The 18399-nt window shown below is 38.0% G+C and overlaps 1 protein-coding gene across 1 annotated transcript in view; it reads left to right on the top strand.

The window, feature by feature from the left end:
- Window positions 1-17763, top strand: part of RFX8 (regulatory factor X8) — a 31817-nt gene extending 14054 nt beyond the window's left edge. Inside the window, exons 8-17 of the mRNA XM_062515040.1 lie at window positions 606-740; window positions 820-897; window positions 1407-1520; window positions 2180-2330; window positions 3726-3784; window positions 6944-7100; window positions 8626-8720; window positions 9909-10023; window positions 13637-13924; window positions 17717-17763. Of these exons, the coding sequence (XP_062371024.1) occupies window positions 606-740; window positions 820-897; window positions 1407-1520; window positions 2180-2330; window positions 3726-3784; window positions 6944-7100; window positions 8626-8720; window positions 9909-10023; window positions 13637-13924; window positions 17717-17763 (1239 nt within the window). The remainder of the gene's footprint in view (window positions 1-605; window positions 741-819; window positions 898-1406; window positions 1521-2179; window positions 2331-3725; window positions 3785-6943; window positions 7101-8625; window positions 8721-9908; window positions 10024-13636; window positions 13925-17716) is intronic.
- The last annotated feature ends 636 nt before the right edge of the window (window positions 17764-18399 follow it).

Here is an 18399-nt window from a genome sequence, read left to right as displayed (position 1 = left end):
GATATGATTAAGAAAAAAGAGCACAATCCCTGCCCACTGAAAAGGGCAGATGTAAAACAAACCTGTAGCAGTGCTCCCCTCAGTGAGCTGTCATGGTCTGACACCAGCCTTGTTGGATGTCAGCCAGCAGAGCATGAGCAACAAACTCATGTGGACCAAAGGCAGGAAAAAAGGAGAGGCTGGATGTCTGTCTTACTTGTACTGAGTGCAGTAATGAGTGCTGTGACAATGACAGCCAGTGGGAAATGTGCTGTCATACCCACAGCACAGCAAACTATCTGCAGCCTTATCCAGGGGGTTATAAATGTGACACTAGTGCTACAGAAAATAGATATGGAAGATATGTACAGCATTAAATATTTACTGATTTTGGAAAGAAATTAATGTACAGTTTAGGATTTAAATATTTTGGCAGCCCTTCTTGTTTCTTTCACCCACTCCTGTTTTCTAAAAAAGGCAAGCATTTCTCCAAAGAAATGCCTCTTATTATAAAATAATGTCCTACAATTTCAAGAAAATACTTAATACCTTTAACCAAACTGACAAAGTAATTGCAATCTTTCTTTCTTTTTTTTATTGTCCAAAATAAAATCTGATGCATCAAGAGTAAGAATTTGCAGTATTATCCATCTGTGATTTATCTGAAGACTGAACAAGAAATATTTCATTACCTTTCTCCTGATTTCAACCAGTTCTTCTTTGGAGAGCAAGCACAAAATGAGACATACCCCTATGAAATGGTATGTTCAAAGTATGTGGCTATAAAACAAGTTAGCTCTTTTCCTGTGAGATCATTTTGTACCCTCTTTCTGGTAACAGATTGCACTGCTTGCCAATGACTACTACAACTACTGTCAAGTTATTTTACAAATGGTGAGAGAGACCAAGCTTGACAAGGTATGCCTTTTCTTTAATAACACTGACAACAGCAAACAACTCTAAGGGTAAAATTTTGTCTGTGTAGCTTATTTACTTGAGCTGAGGTAGATGATAATTTACGAACAAAAGGAGCATTCAGTCAAGTTATTTTAACATTCTGAATTAACACAACATGCTCTAAGAATCCGAGTTTGTACACATATCCTGAGCCCTCTTGGCACATCAATAAGACTGAGTCAGTCACATAACACATAGCCATGGATACATATCTTTAATTACATCCTCATATCCATGGCACAGTTCTTTGTTTCTTTCCCCTTCTGTACACTGCCTGGTGAGGTTCAGCTTATGCAGCTTCCCCAGCATGCTTCCACTTCCATGGAGCCCAGCCAGGAAGGGCTCAGACAAACAGCCCATCTCCATGGTCATTCCTTTGCTTCTGTGTTTGTGTGTTGTCTTACTGAAATATGCTTCACATTCCCCAAGTGTAAAATCAGCGAAAATTCATAAAGGGCTTTGTGTGACAGGTGGAAGATTGTATCATGTCATTCTGGACATCTCTGCAGCCTGAAAGAATAGAATTGATGTGCCTGCCAGATGTGTGCCAGCTGTTACAAAGCTATGATAGGTATCTATTCAAGGTATTGCACACACATTTGCTTGTTGTAATTATGCTATTATGTGTTTGTGTCTTTTTGGTAGTTCTAAGGAGAAGGGCCCTCTCTTTCTCTAGTGCTGTACAATGGGATTTTCATTTAGTCCTCAACTCTATCTTTTGGCTTCTTCTGAGACAGCCCAGTATGTGTTTTGGTTTAGAGAAAAGCCAGTGGAATTTGGGATAGCTTTTATTTTTCTCCTATATATTAATTTGAAAGTTCCTAAAATTAATGGATTGTGCTATTATAAATGTGGTCTGTGGTTCTGGCATGAGGTTATGTGACTGAAATTTCAACTGATGATGGTTTTTAAGGTTATGGGAGTTACTTTTCATTTGAGAACATGACTGCATTTCTCAGTGACCTTCCACATAGAAATATGTAACTTTCTGATAAAAATAATTTGTTTCTTATTTCCAGCAGGTCATTAAGTATTGTCTAAAAATTAATTCAGCAAGTAACATTTACTGTTAGGATCTTTGTCCTTCTGCTAAAAAATGGTAGCTTAGCTCTTGCTTAATTGGAAGGGGAAAAAAAGGGTTTCTTTACACTTACATCTAAATTACCAATATAATTTTATTTCATGTTGCTGCAAATATCTGTGATACACCAGTCAAGTCCAGCAGCATGACTTTGTATTCTAGGAATTGGAGAACATCCTACTTCCTGATTTCCTGGAGGAGGTGCCTGCACAACACATAGATTCAATCAGATCATTCAGCGAAAATGTTAAATGTTGGATGCTTAATCCTTTGGGAGGTTTTCCTTTACTGCTACAAACATCCAAGTCTAATGGTAGGTTTGGGTAAGAGAGATATTTTCAAAAATAATCTTTGGTTAAACTGCAGAGAACATTGTATTACAAAACACTTAAATTATTAAAAAAAAAATTAGCTGGTGAAACAGTGATAGTAGCAACAACTAGAGTTACTTGGTATACAGTTAAAATAAATGGTCTTGCATAATGTGTGAGAACAAACAAAAGTATTCCCAATTCATGGTAAATTGAAATGCACTTGCATCTTTTTACAGATCTGTCTCTTGTCATGATTGCTTTGGCTGTGTGGATAACCAATAACATGCATCATACCCCCTGAAACTCAGATATTATTGTGTTTCTTCCTCTTACAAGTGGCTTATGCTGATAAATTAATAAGTAGCTGTAGCAGTCCAATACAAAAGGATAGAAGGCATAGTCCCATCAGGAAAATATGACTGATATTAGAAGATGATCAGAAAAAATCTGCTCTCTACAAATCTGTGGTATATGTGAGTGTTTGTAAATATGTACACACATACATATATTCATACCTATTAAGCTGAAGATTCTGGCTAAAACATGTTGCTCAGTTGCTCATTGAGTGAAGACCAACTCCACAGTGGTAAAGCAGGGCTCCTGTGTAGGCAAAAGTTTGTATTAGGGTTCATATTCTCAGTGTTGCAGACAGACTTAATTTTGGCATTTCTTACATTTGAGAGAAAACATAGTAAGGTATTTTTAACATGTGTGCATATAAATGTATGTAATTAATCAGCTGTAGCTCTATGTATGTACATCCTGATCATTCTGGTTTGTACAAACATCATAGAAATACAAATTTTCATTTGAAAATCAGAGTCTGTCTACAGAAGTTGCTTTATACTCAATTTTCCTGCAACTGAGAAACAGTTATTTTACTCTGAGGAAGGGTGTTCTTGGACCATGCTTTTCATAATTACATGTAACATATTATAAACAGGATAAAAGTAGAACAAGAGAAATCAACTCCTATCAATAATGCTGCAGAATTATAGATGCATATAGGTGGAAATATAAACTATCTAAACAAAATACAGAAGGTTTATATTTAACATCGTTTTCGTTCACCTGAAACCATGCAAATAAAAGAGCATTAGTCTTAATTAGAAAGTATTAAATGTAAGAAAATATTGAAAGACATTTTCCTGTACATTATGGATTAATAGATTCACAGGGAAGGAAGAGTGGTGAGCTGGGCAGCTTCTCCTTGCAAGGGAGAAGGGTCTGCAAGGGTTCCCAGCCCATCCCATAATGCCCTCACTGTGCCCTTCATTACCCTCCAAATCTCCCCTAGGGAACTGCTTTCTAAATTATAAGATCTGTCTTCATTAATGTATTTTAGACTGTAAAATATTAATGATGTAAAACATCTGCCTCTTCTTCTTTAACAGAAGTTAAAGAGTTTGTAAAAAGGCTCAGGAGACAGACAGACCTTTGCAACATGGTCAAGGTATGTTCCAGAATTCATGGGAAAAAAAAAAAAAAAGAGCTGGGAATCTCATTCCTGCCAGCAGTTTGCACTGTTTTTGAAATGTTCCATTGTAGAAAAAGTGCAGCATCATGGATGTTCTTAACTGTACACTGATCATGTCATGCTCACACTGCTACCCATATCTTCCCACACTGTTAAGCATGCTGAAGGGACATCTCCCTCCCTCTGGATTCTTCTGGAAAAGCCTCTGAGATGAAGTTGATGGTACTCCATGAAGAGGAGAACACAGTAGTTGGAAGGGTCAGATGACAGATTCCAGTATTTTTGCCCACCCATGCCAAAGTCAGTCAAGAGCACCTGCTAGAGCATTCCTTCCATTGGTGTCCTTGGATCCTGCCAAATCCTTGGGTTTTGAGGTGGTCTAGGCTATAGCAGAGAAAAGAAGGTCATAAATACGGAAGAAAGCAAAAGAGAACAGGTGATATATTCTTCCCTTCAAACATGTACAAGATTTTCCCAACATACCATCTGATTTGAATCATTACTCAGATGGAAGAAGGAAAGCAGGAAGAAAACAAGGGAGGGAGGAAGGGAGGGACAGGAGGAACTTCAGCTTCTTGGACCACTAAATGTAGCTTTTCTTTATGGGAAAACTTCATCACCAGCAGCATACAAAACACACCCTCCTTTTACTTTCAAAAGTTAAAAAAAAAAAGACAAAAACCAAAAAAACCAGACATGCATAAGGGTGCATACCCAGGCAAAAAGTTGACTTCCATGAAGTACTGAGCAGTCACAGTTTCCATTTACTGCAGCAGCCCTTGGAGATACTAATACCTGAAAATCTCAGCTTTATGTGCTTCTAAGCAGGTTTTCTTATGCATTGAAGAGCATGATCCAGCAAGATCATGAATGTCACCTATTCTCAGACTTTTAAATTTGATCTGTATATTTAAGCTTCAAATTATCCTTCTTGTGCTCAAGACATGATGTTGAAGGGCTGGTCGTAGCTCTTTCAGTCTTCTTTCCCTACTCTTAATGTGTGGAAAAGCTGCAGAGTCAAAGCTGAATTTAAACCCTCAAGATTTAGGACAAGAGAATTGCAGCAATTGGGGGAAATTCTCTAGAAGAAGCCTCTGGATGCTCTACATCCCTTTTACACTGTTTAACCCACACAAATTGAACACAGCAGATCTGAGAACCAGGGTTGAATTTACACTTATTGCTCTCACAAGTAAATGTTGTTTGTACCTTCTCTAGAGCCTCTTCAAAACACAATGGAAAAGTAAAAGTTTTACTGTACTTGACATTTTGGGGTAGTGAGTTCCAAGGTTTAAGTATTTGTTGTATGAAAAAATATTTTCTTTCATTATTTTAAAATTTCTACCCTTTTTCAAGCAATTCTTAACATGAACCTCCATCACATCCTTCCTCCGTTATTTCTCCCTGAAGGTGAAGCTTGTCTTCTCACACAGGAGTCATTCGATATTTCAAATCAACCTTCTCAGTTTTCTGTCTAAAATGCATCTGGAATTTCAACTAAAGACTAGTCAGAGCAGGCAAGAGTGCTCCTGATGAGACGTGCTAGAGAGGCATTGTGCAGCTGCAACCTCTGAACACTGTAACCACACCATCCCTTGTAGAGTACTTCACAATAATTCAGCCATCTGCTGAGAAAGTAAGAACAATTTTGGCAGGGTCAGCACCAAAAGAGAAAAGGTAACTTCCCTGCCATGTGTAGATAAAGCAGGCTGGCAGCTGCTACTACCTGTACATGTAGAAATAATTAGAGCATAAAAAGGTGCACATTCTCTGTGAGAAAAGAGTGTGAATATGATGCTTGTCATTTTCTGGGGCTGATTCCTGCCTCTGGTAAGTTGTATTTGAGTGTTGTGAAGGCTGGCTCTCAGTCATTTTAGAGAATCACATTTAGTATTGTGAAATCCAACAGCTAAAGGGACCAGTCTAAAACTTGGGGGCATGGAGTATGATACTAGCAGCCTACTGAAGATGCTGCCCTGGTAATTCCCATCCTTTGCGTCATGTATCCTTTTGGAAGGCTCTTTTTCTGTCACTGGAAACTCCAAATCAAATATGAAGAATGCTTTTTTCTATAACTCATATGAAGGAGATTGCTGAGTGAGAATCAGATTTGGTTTGGTTTTCCAAAAAAGTTAGCAGAGCACTGAAAAATAGCTGCATTGGTAATTTTTGCAAAGAAATGGTCAGCTGCATTCATTGCTGCTTGTGGGGTAATGTTAAGCATCTGATGAATGAGATTTGTTAAAACTTGCATGAATCCCGGAGTTTTCTGGAATTTTACAAATCATATTTTTCCTCTGAAAAGCCCAACTGGACAAGGGTTATTGAGAGAAAAGCCTGAAGTCTGAAAAACGCTTTAGGATCTTACTGATTTAATTATGGAAGTGAGAGACTAAATGTATTTGTTAACAAAAGTTAATGGATTCAGATTTAGTTTCCTTGACTCTTTTCATAGTTTCATCAAGAATCTTAAGGAATATTGTGTGATATTAGCAACTAATTGTAAAAAGTGAAGAGATGATGACAAATGTTAGTCTGAATTGTTTGCAAAATCTGAGTAGTACTTTTTGAGACAAATACGAAGACAGATTTTTTCACAAATTACTGATAAGCAGATAAATAGTATAAAATGCCAAGTAATATAGTTTTAACTAACATAATATTTCTAATGTTATTTTTACTCTCTCAAAGGATTAAGCAACTTGAGAAAACTTGCCTTTGAATTAAATTGCAACATGAATTAAAGACAGATAACACTGAGGGAAAGTCATCCCTGGTACACCATTCCATGCTTTAGACAAAACATCATTATTTAGTGTAATTATAACAACTCTAGGCAAAGCCAATTGCCCAGGCAATTGCCCAGATAATTGAAGTATGTTAGACATGTCTGCTCTGTTACAGACAACATAGAGCATCATTGAAAAGAACATCTCTCAGAACAAAACTCTCTTGAAGACAACTTCAGATTTATCTCCTTTGATCCTATATCCCCCTCCACACCCCCAGTTTGGAGACTGGTCATATGAAGTCTAGTACTGAATAAGGGGAGCTTTCCTTTTTCAATTCCATTATTTGGCTGAGTTAAAGGCTTGAGAAAATGAAAGTCATTAACTGCTTTTTTATTCTCTACAGACAGTAAGAGCACTCTTGAGCAACAACAGCACAGTCACTGTTCTGCGATCAGGCTTGCATGCCATCTTCAATGAGAAATCTCTGGATCTGACTAAAGACCTCTTTCAAGAGAAGTTCAGGAATCCAAAGAAGCGGCAGAAAAACATACAATTGAAATGTAACCAATTTTTGCTATTTATTGTCTTTCCTCTCAAGCACTAGCATGCCATTGTTAAAGGTCCAGCATTTCCTCTTGTTTATTCATGACATCTGTCATACTGGGAATTACAGTCTTCCTGTAACCTGAAAGGCTAGAAAAGAGCCAATAAAATTGAGAATGCACTATGAGATAATATCCTCCTAACTTTAAAGGTTAAGAATTAAAGGCTTTTGGTTCTGACTCTCTTAAAGCTTTTTGTGCTACCAGGAGTGGAGTTTGTGTTACTGATTTAGGTGTCTCCTAGAAGAAGGTTAACAAGCAGGGATATTTTTCATGTTTCTTTTTACAGGAAAGATGTGTTCAACCATTGCATTTTCCTCTGTTACTAGTTGAAGCACACAAAATAATTTCTTGTGGCCAGATTTTAAAATACTGTATGATGAACTGGACAAGGCCTTTCAGCTTTTGTGTCCTTTTGCTGTATTGCAGCCTGTGGGATCAATGTTGTGTTGTAAACAATAAAATACCCAGTTTGTATGCAGCTGTGACATAATGATTTGACAGCTAATGAAAAGGAATAGAATATTAATTAACTTAATTTTGAGATTAATGGACTGTCATTTAAAATATTAGGAAGAGATAGGCAAGCTGGACTAGGCTGTGCACAGAACTAACCAGGGGAACCTCAGCTCTTTGTTCCTGGTCCATCACCGACTCATGCACTGACAAGGGATTTGTCACAGGCTTTCTGTGACTGCTTTCAGTAGGAATAATAACTTGCCTGCTTCACAGAACCATCAGGAGAACCATTTCAATAATATACATATACATATACATGCTAAACCCAAAACCTCTGCACAGAACACTTATTACATTTTTCCATTATATTATCAATGCTCATAGTCTTCCCAAGGTGGTTTTATTGCATTTTCCATTTTCATTGCTTCTCCAAACTGTCGTTTATAATAAGCAAGGTTTCACTGAACTTACTCATATGCTTTCTTGAAGGAAGAGCTCTCAATTAGAAGGGTATAAATTCAGGGAGGTGCAGTTTACCTTTTGGCATTGAATGGTAGGTGCCACACTTTTGGGGGAACAATTGCACTGATACATGGCAACATTATCCATATTTCTGTTGGCCTACGGGATATTCTGCATTTTATGTTAATGTTTTAATTTTTTTTCTCCCTTCAACAGCCAGGCCAAGATTATTTTTTTCCTCAACCACATAAAATCTCAGAGTAGTAAGTTAACATTGCCTCTAACCAAATTCCAGCTTTCTCATTGGAATTGCTTTTTTGCCACCTTTGCCATGATGACTAATGCAGTTATGCTGGAAACGGACATAAACATGAATTCTGACTGATTGCAAAGTAGGGTACTACTCTTCACAAAAGAAATGGTATATTAACCAAAATGCTAGAAACAGATGTCTTAATCTATTTTAAGGTAAATATAAAAGAAAAAAAAAAGCTTAAAACTGCAGAAACAAACCAAACAAATCAATCACTTCAAGTAATGATCTCCCTTCTGTATTTCACAGGTTTGAAAAACTTCATTTCTTTACTGACATCTTCCACAGATATTCGGGATCTCCTGAGCTGTTTATCTTCAGATCTCCAGACTTCTGTTATCAAGGTATAAAATTAATAATTTCAGAACAGAAAGAGTGATCACATCATTTATCCTGCTACATGCTGGCTGTCACTAGTCTGCAGGAGCTACATTGCACACTAGCAACCTGACCAGACTGCAGATTTGCATAAATACAATTTATGCATGCTGTGGAAAAAAAGGAGAATTAATTGGCATACAAAAATTCCATCTGTGCAAACAACTACAAGCATATTTCTGTGCTTATATCCATCTAGTGGTTTCAGTATCTGCTCTCATTTCATAGAAACATATTATCATAGCCCCTAATAAACCAAACTTCAGAAGTAATATGTTGGTATAAATGAAGGGAGCTCTTCATGGTTCTTTACATCCTTGATTCTCCAAACTGTTGGTTTTTAGTAAGTACTAAGAACTTCTAGTAGAAAGTCTCTAACTCTTGTGAAAGTTAAAGTATGATCATCCTCACATAAGCACCTTACAATAGATTGCCAATTCTACCACCCCTGTACCTTCACTGACTCAAAGTTTGTGTCACTGTGTTGATGCTGATGCATTTGGTTGGTTACCATAACAATTAATTTGGGTTTGGGTGGTACTTAGAGTTTGGGGCTTTTCTCCTTTCTGAAGAAGCAGAGTAAACTGTGTTTACTTGGATTACTTATTTAGTCTTATTTTTTTTCTTTCTAATGAAGAATAGTACTTCGCAATTCTGTGGTGCCTCCATCCCAAATGACCCTCCACTACCTCCTGGGGTGGTTTAGAGAAGATGGAGTGGAACTTTTCCTGAGAGTTCACAGTTACAGGCCATAAGGCAATAGACACAAGTTTGCAACAAAAAAAAAAAAATTCCAACAGATACAAAGAAAAAAATACCATTAGAATAATTAAACATTGGAAGAGGTTACCTGGAAAGTCTGTGGAATCTTTACACAGGAGATATTCAGAACTTGGCTGGACAAGGCCTGAATTAAGCTGGCCATGCTTTGGACCACAGATCAGAATAAGTAATATCCAAAGATCTCCTTCAACCCAAGATATTTTATAATTCTAATAGAAAAAAAAAAAGAAAAAAAAAAGAAAAAAAAGAAAAAAAAGCTTGTTGCTTTTTTCACCTTTGTATGCAGTTTATACAGGGAAGATAGTCTGCCACACAATAAGAAATTCATTTAACCAGCTTTATCACAAACCAATTTTTTTCTTTATCTGCAGCCAAGCAAGAGTAAAGAGGCATTTAAAGTGCAGGCATCAGATTTCATGTTGAAATGGAACCTCCTACTGAGCAATGTAGGCAAGATTCTGACCATCAACAGGACAGACAGTTTTGGTAAATAGGATCTTTGTGACTCTAATTTGATATGCCCTATTTTGACCTGAGATGGCAGAGGCAACAGATCCAAAAGTACCTAAAGGGGCCAATGAGAGCTGGCAATGTAGTGACAGGACAATGGGGAATGGCTTTAAACTGAAAGAGAGCAGGTATAGACTTCATATTAGGAAGAAATTCTTCACTGTGAGGGTGGTAAGGCACTGGAACAGATTGTCCAGAGAAGCTGTGGATACCCAACCCCTGGAAATGTTCAAGACCAGGCTGGATGGGGCTTTAAGCAACCTCTGGAAAGTGCATGACAGGGGGTTGGCACTAGATGATCTTTAAGGTCCCTTCCAACCCAAACCACTCAGCATTTCTGTGATTCTATGATTTTCACCTACATAAATTAATGCAACATTTAATAGAGGTATCTCTTCTCCCTACTCCTTTCCTTTTATCATCATTCTCCTGGTGATGTGGCTGGACAGGTCAGAGAAATTATTAGCTTTGGACCAAACCAGTTCTCTAAGCAAAACTCTAGGATGAGCTGAAGAGAGAATAGGAGCATGCAGCTGTAGATGGCAGGAAAGTCAGGACTCCCTCTTTTGGCAGAAGTTGTAGTTCGTGGGGAAACAGGCAACAGCAGCCTGAGGTGACAGCCTCTGCTTTCCCTCCGAACAAGAGCTGCACACCACAGCTGAATGGTTTGATGGAGATCTGGGGCCACTAGTATTCCAAACCATAAATATTTCAGACATCTCAAGTGACAGCTCTGAGTCCCCCAGGTTCTGTCTGTATAATAGAACCAGAGCAGAGCCACTGCAAAAACTAGGTGCCAAAAAGAAGGCAGTTAGTTCCTCTGACAACAGATATATACTCCTCTTACTTATATCTTACACTGACCTAAGTGTTTGCCAAGCCAGCAGCACACCTGTTGAAGGCATCAAACTGACTGAAAAATAGTCACCTCTTTAGTTGGGTTGTTTTTTCATCTTAGGGCTCTGAGCTGTCAAACATCAAATCCATCATACACCAGTGCAAGGCAGGAGAAGGGAAAGAACTGTGCAGTTGTGCTCAAACAAAGAGGCTTGAAATGATATAAACATATCTTAAATCAGTCCAATCTCTACCCTAAATGCCTTTTTTTTCACTTGTAGCACCTTGGCAGAGGTGCCATTTCTGCAGAATGTACAGTCTCCTGTGAGTTGCATCTAATCCCAAAGCGTATGAAGCGCCTTTCAAAGGAGCACCTTCATATTTTTAGCTCTTCTTCATTCAAATAGCCAAAGAAAACCTCATTATTTGCTTTGAAATGTCCCTTCAAAATTATACTTTCATGTGCTTGCTATAAATGTGTAACAAAGGGGTATGTCAAGGTTGCTGCCTTTTGTGTTCTACAGTATTCTTACCCCATTAATGTCTGTGCTTGTGCATGTATGAACACACCTTTCTTCTGCATCAAGCTGCTACCTTTTGCCTTCTGTTTACTTGTAAACTGTCTAGAGCAGGATCAGAGTTTTGTTCTGTGTCTGCAGGGAACATGACACAGTAGGGTCCCTCATCCATCAGCTGCTGCATTACAGTAATAGTAAAGTAATCAGTCCTTTCTCTCTCTCCAGAGGAATTCTGCACAAAACTCTCCAATGTTGCATGCAATTTTTTTGGAAATGAATAAATTGAGAATGCATTACAAGAACTGCACTGGAAGCATAATGTTTATTGAAATCCCCCATGATGATGAAATCCTCTTCCCTCTTTCCACCACAAGAAGAGTTTAATGAATCGTCTCCCTGTTCTGCAGTTTTGTTGATGGGTGGGTTACAATGGATGGAGCACATCACTCAATCTGCTGAGACTTTGTTAAATTAATTACAAATTACATTTTAACTAATTTTATGACAGTTTTCCTATTATACTTCAATAATACTAAAATTGAATTAATTTCAAATATAAGATAGTTAAAAGTATTTTAAAATATTTTGCTGTGATGCTTCAATAATGTGATCATTATTATCTTCTTTCTTTACTCTTTAAGAAGTTGTATTTGATCCATCAGTGTCTCTCTTTTTTCTCTCATTTTTCTATTCCTTTAGGGTACTGAATTTTAGCAGACAGGCTGAAGCAGTTCTGTTAACAAGCCATCTGGTATAAAAGTTCTGGGATCATTGCTTTCCAGAAATTTCTTAAATCTCAGCATTTCTTCAAAATATCAACTGTGTAGCATCCACACTGAGGAAACACAATTACTCGGGGAAATGTGTGTCATGTTAATCCAGTAACCAAAACAAATCTTGCTTCTGACTTGATCTCTTGCCTTCTGACTTGCCACATCCAGCAGACATAATACACTGGCATACTCACACCTCTCAATTTAGGATTGACTTTCACCCTTTTCCAGCCCCCAAAGCACAGAGTGAGATTAAAGGAACCCTGCAGGTACTCCTGCTTTAAGGCAGCAGGGAGCAAGTGTGCTAGAGCATTCAGGGCTAATGAGACCTCTACAGCTCCCTCAGCTCTGTCTCCTTTCCAGAAAATGTGCCTCTCCACACCTCCCTCATAGAGTTTCATGTCAGCTCACACACCTCTCTTGCCTTCCAAGGCATTCAGGGATGCATTGCCAAGACATGGACACTGAGTAGTGAGCTGTGCATTCTTCTTCTGAAAGCAAGATTCTTCAACCTGGTTCCTCTTGAGCACTGTGTTCGTCCATATTATCCCAGAAGACAGATGGAGTGGTAGCTTTGGTTTCATGCTTACTCTTAGAGAATATATTGAAAACACCTGTAAGACTGTTAGAAACACTCTTGGACTACGAGTAACAAATCTATATAGTTTCAACTCCAACTATAAAATCCCTTTCCTTGTTCCTTAGGTAAACAAGTACTTCCTCCTACTATCTTAGTTTAAAGATCCTCAAAAGGATGAACAGCAGACAAATATAACATCAAAAGAGAGTATTTTTCATTTTTAAAGGTCTGTAAACTGTGGTCATTAATATAAATCGTGATATCTCCTTGTTGATGTTCATATAAACTGGTTTGTGGGATGCAGAGATTATAAATTGCTTGATGAATTCCTATGCAGATTTATGGCATGGAAGAAGATCTGCTTTTTACTGTAAGGGCTTTCAGCCAAGGTATGATTCAAAAGTCAATGGTCTCAGTGAATCTCTCTTGGCTTTTATCACTTATGGTCCAAGCTGCAAGGTGGGCCATTTAATGTCATAGATACAATACACATAGATGTCTGTAGGAGGTTTTGCTTGGGAAGAGGTGAAATGATTTATCTGTCTGAGGGGAGGATGGGGATAATACATGGTTATTGATAAGCCTTGTAGTAGAAGTGGATGTGGAGGAGGAACTTGAACAGGAAAGTGAATGAACATATCTTTCCTCTCTAGTTAAAGAAGGGAAAACAATTTTCTTATGTTTAAAATTTGCAGTGATGCCTATTTTTCTGGGATATTTGCAAGGTTTTTTTTTTGCAATTTTGTAAGTACTGTTTGATGAGTTCTGGTCCATTACTTTGTCTAGCCTATTACTATAATGAAGCCCTTCAAAAAAGAACACATCATAAAGATAAGCAAATGAAGAGGTTGTCATAATTATCTGTTTTTCTTTAAACCTAGGATCCTGGCTTTTGTTGAATATGCTACTTGTTGATTTTGCGGCTCACATTTTCCAGTCCTATATAGAAGAGGAGAAGGAGGAAGGAAATGCCTTGGTTTCAAAGCAAAATGAGGTCCCTGTTCTGTGTGTTTATGAGCCCAGCCATCTCTCAGCCTGTTTTGCTGAGGAGGAACCTGAAGCCAATGATCCACAGACAGCTCTTGTGATGCAGAACCAGAATAACTTTGGATTAAGCAGTGCTTTCCAGAGTTCTGAGTTGTTCGGTGAACACAGCCACTGTCAGCAAGGTGAAATTAACATTAACTTAAAAAGAAAATTATGGGAAAAAAGTTATAAATTGGGCAAATTAGGACAGATTGGGAGGTGTGGTGTGTGGCAGACTGGGGGTTTTTATGCATGTAAAGTAGAACTAACAAAATCCAGGTTTGCATGGAACTGTGTCCAATGTCACTGAAACCTCAACTCACGAAGCATCCTCCACATCCTGCCCCCATCCCACAATGATATCAAAGGATTGTAATCTCAACACCACTCACCTCCCCAGTACCACAGGTTCCTGATTCTTTCCTTAAGTTTCCAGCAGACCTCTGGAGCTCCTTCTGATTGCCCAGGTGTTGTCTAAGAAAGCGCAGTGCTGTGCTGGTGGGCTGGGAGTGGGCCATGGGCTACCTGACAAACAGACTGCGTGTATTCATTGATCAAAAAACAGAGGGCACAGCGTGGTCTTTCCTCACTTTTGGAAGCACTGAGAGGCTCTCTTCCCTCCCCTTATCTCTTACTTTTATCAAAAGATATGAAATATCTTCAGAAATATTAAATCTTTAAATTTTTTCTGCTCTACCAGATTTTCTTGCAGCCAGTCCACTGCTGCAAACTTTACTAGAATAAGGTGTGGCATACAGGTAGAAAACAAGATAGACTCTAAGTCTTCTAGAATACAAGGCTAAAATACAAGAACATGTGGGAATATGGATCAAGCCTCTGTGGTTAATGCAAGTAATGAATTAGACATTCAGCTGTTTTCATATTTCTCTTCCATACAGTAACAGCACTTTTCTTATGTCTCAGAGAACATTGTGTTTTCCAGAAAACTGTGAAAGACAAATGTTAATGGCACCAAGACTTACAGAGAAAATTACATTTTGGGGGTGACACTACTACAGTTATTTTATTCCCAAGAGGTATTCAGTTTCCATACACTAGTATGGGAGTAGAAATTGACTGTTTCAAAAACATCTTTATTAATTACAAAGACCTTTACGGGACCCTAATTTGTTTAAATCTAAGGTATGCTAAGATTAGTTCAGCAAAGAAAATTGGAGGGGAGAAAGCAGGCACATAGAGGACAAACCAAGAATGATTTATTTATGTGATGGGCATGTTTGACAGTTTTGTTACTTTTCTTATGTAAAATAAAGAGCCATCCTGCCAGATCACCTTTATGTCAAAATGTGAGCTACGCTAGGTGCTGACAATTTGCAAGAGAGCTCTAAATCAGTGATGGTCAGAAATGAGGAAATGAACCACCAGAAATTTTATTCAATATCTGCCCATTTCCTGTGCTCTTCACTCTGCTGCCTTTTGTATGTCCTATGCCCATTGCAATGGTTTTTGCAAGGGTCATTAGACAAGGTCTTGACCCAGGTTTGGTCTGTGTAAGTGATGAACATTTTGAATTTTTTGTACCTCATCACAAGAACAAGCCAAGGCTGAGTAGAGTGAGGGATGAGGAATCATCCCTTTGAGTAAGAGGGGAAGGGTATAGAATCTGAAATGAGGAGTATGAGGACTTGGGAGAAGGTTTGGATTGAGGGAAGGACATAGTGAACAACTGAGAAAATGTAGTTTAGAGATCAAAGAACCCAACAGATGATGGATTCTGCCAGTCCTTGTGCAAGATGCTAATAACTGGGATGAAAAAGATTCTAGTGAGCACCTCTTATGATGTTGCAGTTCAAGTGCTTACAATTTGTGATAGAGTAAAAAAATTTGAACCTGCAGCTCAAAAGAGCTTCAGGAGCTGTGAGAGTATGAGTAAGCTCTTCTGCCCACTCATGTTCTTCAGATGGGTGGTGCTCCCACCTTGACCATTGCAGATTCCTTCTTTTGTGTATCAACACTTATGTCACAGGTCACTGAAAAACGCAGTTACCAAAATCATCTCTATCACCCATTGCTTTGTTTGTATTGTCATCTCTGTAGATCCTCTGACAAGATTTCCATTCCATGAGGATTTTTGTTCTGTGACTTTTGACCACCAAAATTCATCATCATGCTTCCAAGGAACCATCGGTCCCTGCTCTTGACTAATCCCCCTTTGGCCACAGCCCATTCTGTTGGGTATCTAAACCCTCAGCAACCATAGCAGCATTCACCAGCCACACTGCTGTTTTCTGGACCACATTTCTGATGCCTGACATATTGCTCAGGCTTATTTCATACTTTTTGCTTTTAATTCCTTCACCTTAGGCAGGCTTGGCAGCTTTCTGCAACCCAAAGCTTTTCATCAGTTCCCATCCTCCACTCCATCCATTGCTGGCACCACCCAACCTCTGTAGTTTTTAATCTTGTTTCACAAGGCATTTCTATGCTTTCTCAGCCTGTTATGCTGTGGGAAAAAAAAAAATCTGTTCATCACACCTCCACACTCAGCTCATTGAAATTAGTGCTAACCACTCGGTCTTGCTACAAAACCCTGGAAAAATATGAGGGAGGACTGGTAACAGAAATCAGAAAAGATTCTCCCAACCTTACCCTGATATCAGCAGCACCAATATGTGTGGCTTAGCAGATCCCTTCATGATCTTCTAGTTGTCACCTTCATTCTTCCTCTTCCTTCTCCATCTGTTTCTGTCTTCCTCCATTCCTAGCTGATGCTGTATATAAATCAGACTCCTCAGCAAAGTGACCATTTCCCCCCCATTTATTTATGAATCTTATTTTAAAATATAGTTAAAAAAATTAATACATAGAATTAATAAATAGAGTCAATAGTCTTGGAAATAGAATACATTCCTGGTTGATGGCATCTCCTGAGGAAAACATTGGTTTTACATGAAAAAATGTAGAGGGCAGGGAACAAGATAGTAGAAGATTTGTACACACTGGCTTAGCAGGGAAGTGTGGCAGATGAAATGCTACAGAGCCAAACACTCATAGTATGAGTATGAATAGTATGAACTCAGAATCAATGAAACCAGTGGCAGTAACAGAGATGCTCTGAACAAGCCATAATCTATAAAAATTGGCCAGATCTTTATTCCTTATCACGGAGCTTTCAGTTGCTTTCTCTCAGCATGAATAGCATTTTTTTCATCTAGAAAACCCCATTCTAGGCTTCTGCTTTTTGTTCACTTGTTACTAAATTAAAATCCTATTAAACTGCACACCTGCAGTGGGTTTATCTGCAGAGCATTGTGCTGTAGTTTTTAATCCAATTCCACACCTTCGTAACATACAATATACTGCAAATCAGGGCATGAAGAGACTGAGGATGTGATATTCCTAGCTCTGTTGGCAGATAGCAAATCAAACACTTTGATTTGTTAAAGAAATGGGGAAAATATAGGACATAGTTAATTACTTGACTTCTAGGAATGATAAGTGTTCATCTGAGTGGTCTGTATCTGAGGATACAGAGATCAAGTGAAATCATTAACTGAAATGATCAAAAAATGAGAGCAAAATCATGACCCTGACTGGATTCAGTGTCAGAAGTTCTGCTGACTTTAAGAAAGCCAGAATTTCAGCATGAAAAAGCAGTCTCCATCAGGAGAGAGAGGCTGAGGCTGTATGTCAGCTGTAAGCCCTTCTATTCATTTTCAAAACAAAATGTGAGAAGTGTGAATGACATACTCAAAGTGGATATGCTCTTCTGTCAGACCTTTGCCATCCTATGATGAACCCCAGTGTGAACTTCCTCTTGTTGGGTTTATTTGATGTAAAATAAGGCTGCATATCTATAAAATACCTCCAGTTCAGCAAGTAAGAATAGAGAAGATTTTTTCAATGGAGGGAGAAACAAATTATTTGCAGTTCCGACAGTCAAAAAATTTCCATGTTTCTTTTCTAATTTTCAGCACATCCAGGTAATTTAGGAAGAGAAAATTATTATATCATGTACTAAGTTGGATCTTCAAGTTGGAAAGGAAACATTTCTTACTCAAAAAGATGAAATATTTCTTTCCCTCCGATGAACAGCAAATCTTCAGAGAAAAGCATCCTGGCTATAGCATTCAACATGATATGCCATTCTTCCTTTTTGATAAAACTTTTAAAACTCTAAGAAGTACTGTTTTCATTCTCTTAAACTTATTTTTTTTTAAATACGAAATGCCAAACTGGGCTAGCAATGCAATTATTTTGTCATGTGATTTGATTTAGATTATTTTAATAAATCTTCAGAAAATTAAAGTGAAGCACTAGTGGTTTGTTTTTATGTATTTCTTGTATGTTTCTGTTGTCAGTAAAGCTGAAGACCTACCTGAGGTAATAATGGTAAATTATCTGGAAGCTACAGCATAAATGAATGACTCTGTGTTAATGCTGCTTTCTGTCTATGGTGTATAACCTAAAATTTATATTTATTGAATATAAAACCTAGCACTACTTCCTATCTTTAGAAATTCCTGCTTTGTTTACCATTTCTGCAGGATACAAGAGTCAGTATCTCACATATAATTCTATTAACTGAAATAAAGTAGGCTGTATATAATGTTACTATTTTATTATCTTCAAAACTAGGTTGTTTGGGCTTGTTCTG

The sequence above is a fragment of the Cinclus cinclus genome, chromosome 2, assembly GCF_963662255.1.
Source record: "Cinclus cinclus chromosome 2, bCinCin1.1, whole genome shotgun sequence".
Taxonomy (NCBI): Eukaryota; Metazoa; Chordata; class Aves; order Passeriformes; family Cinclidae; genus Cinclus; species Cinclus cinclus.
Note: the sequence above shows the minus strand (reverse complement) of the source record. Positions and strands in the feature narration are given on the sequence as shown.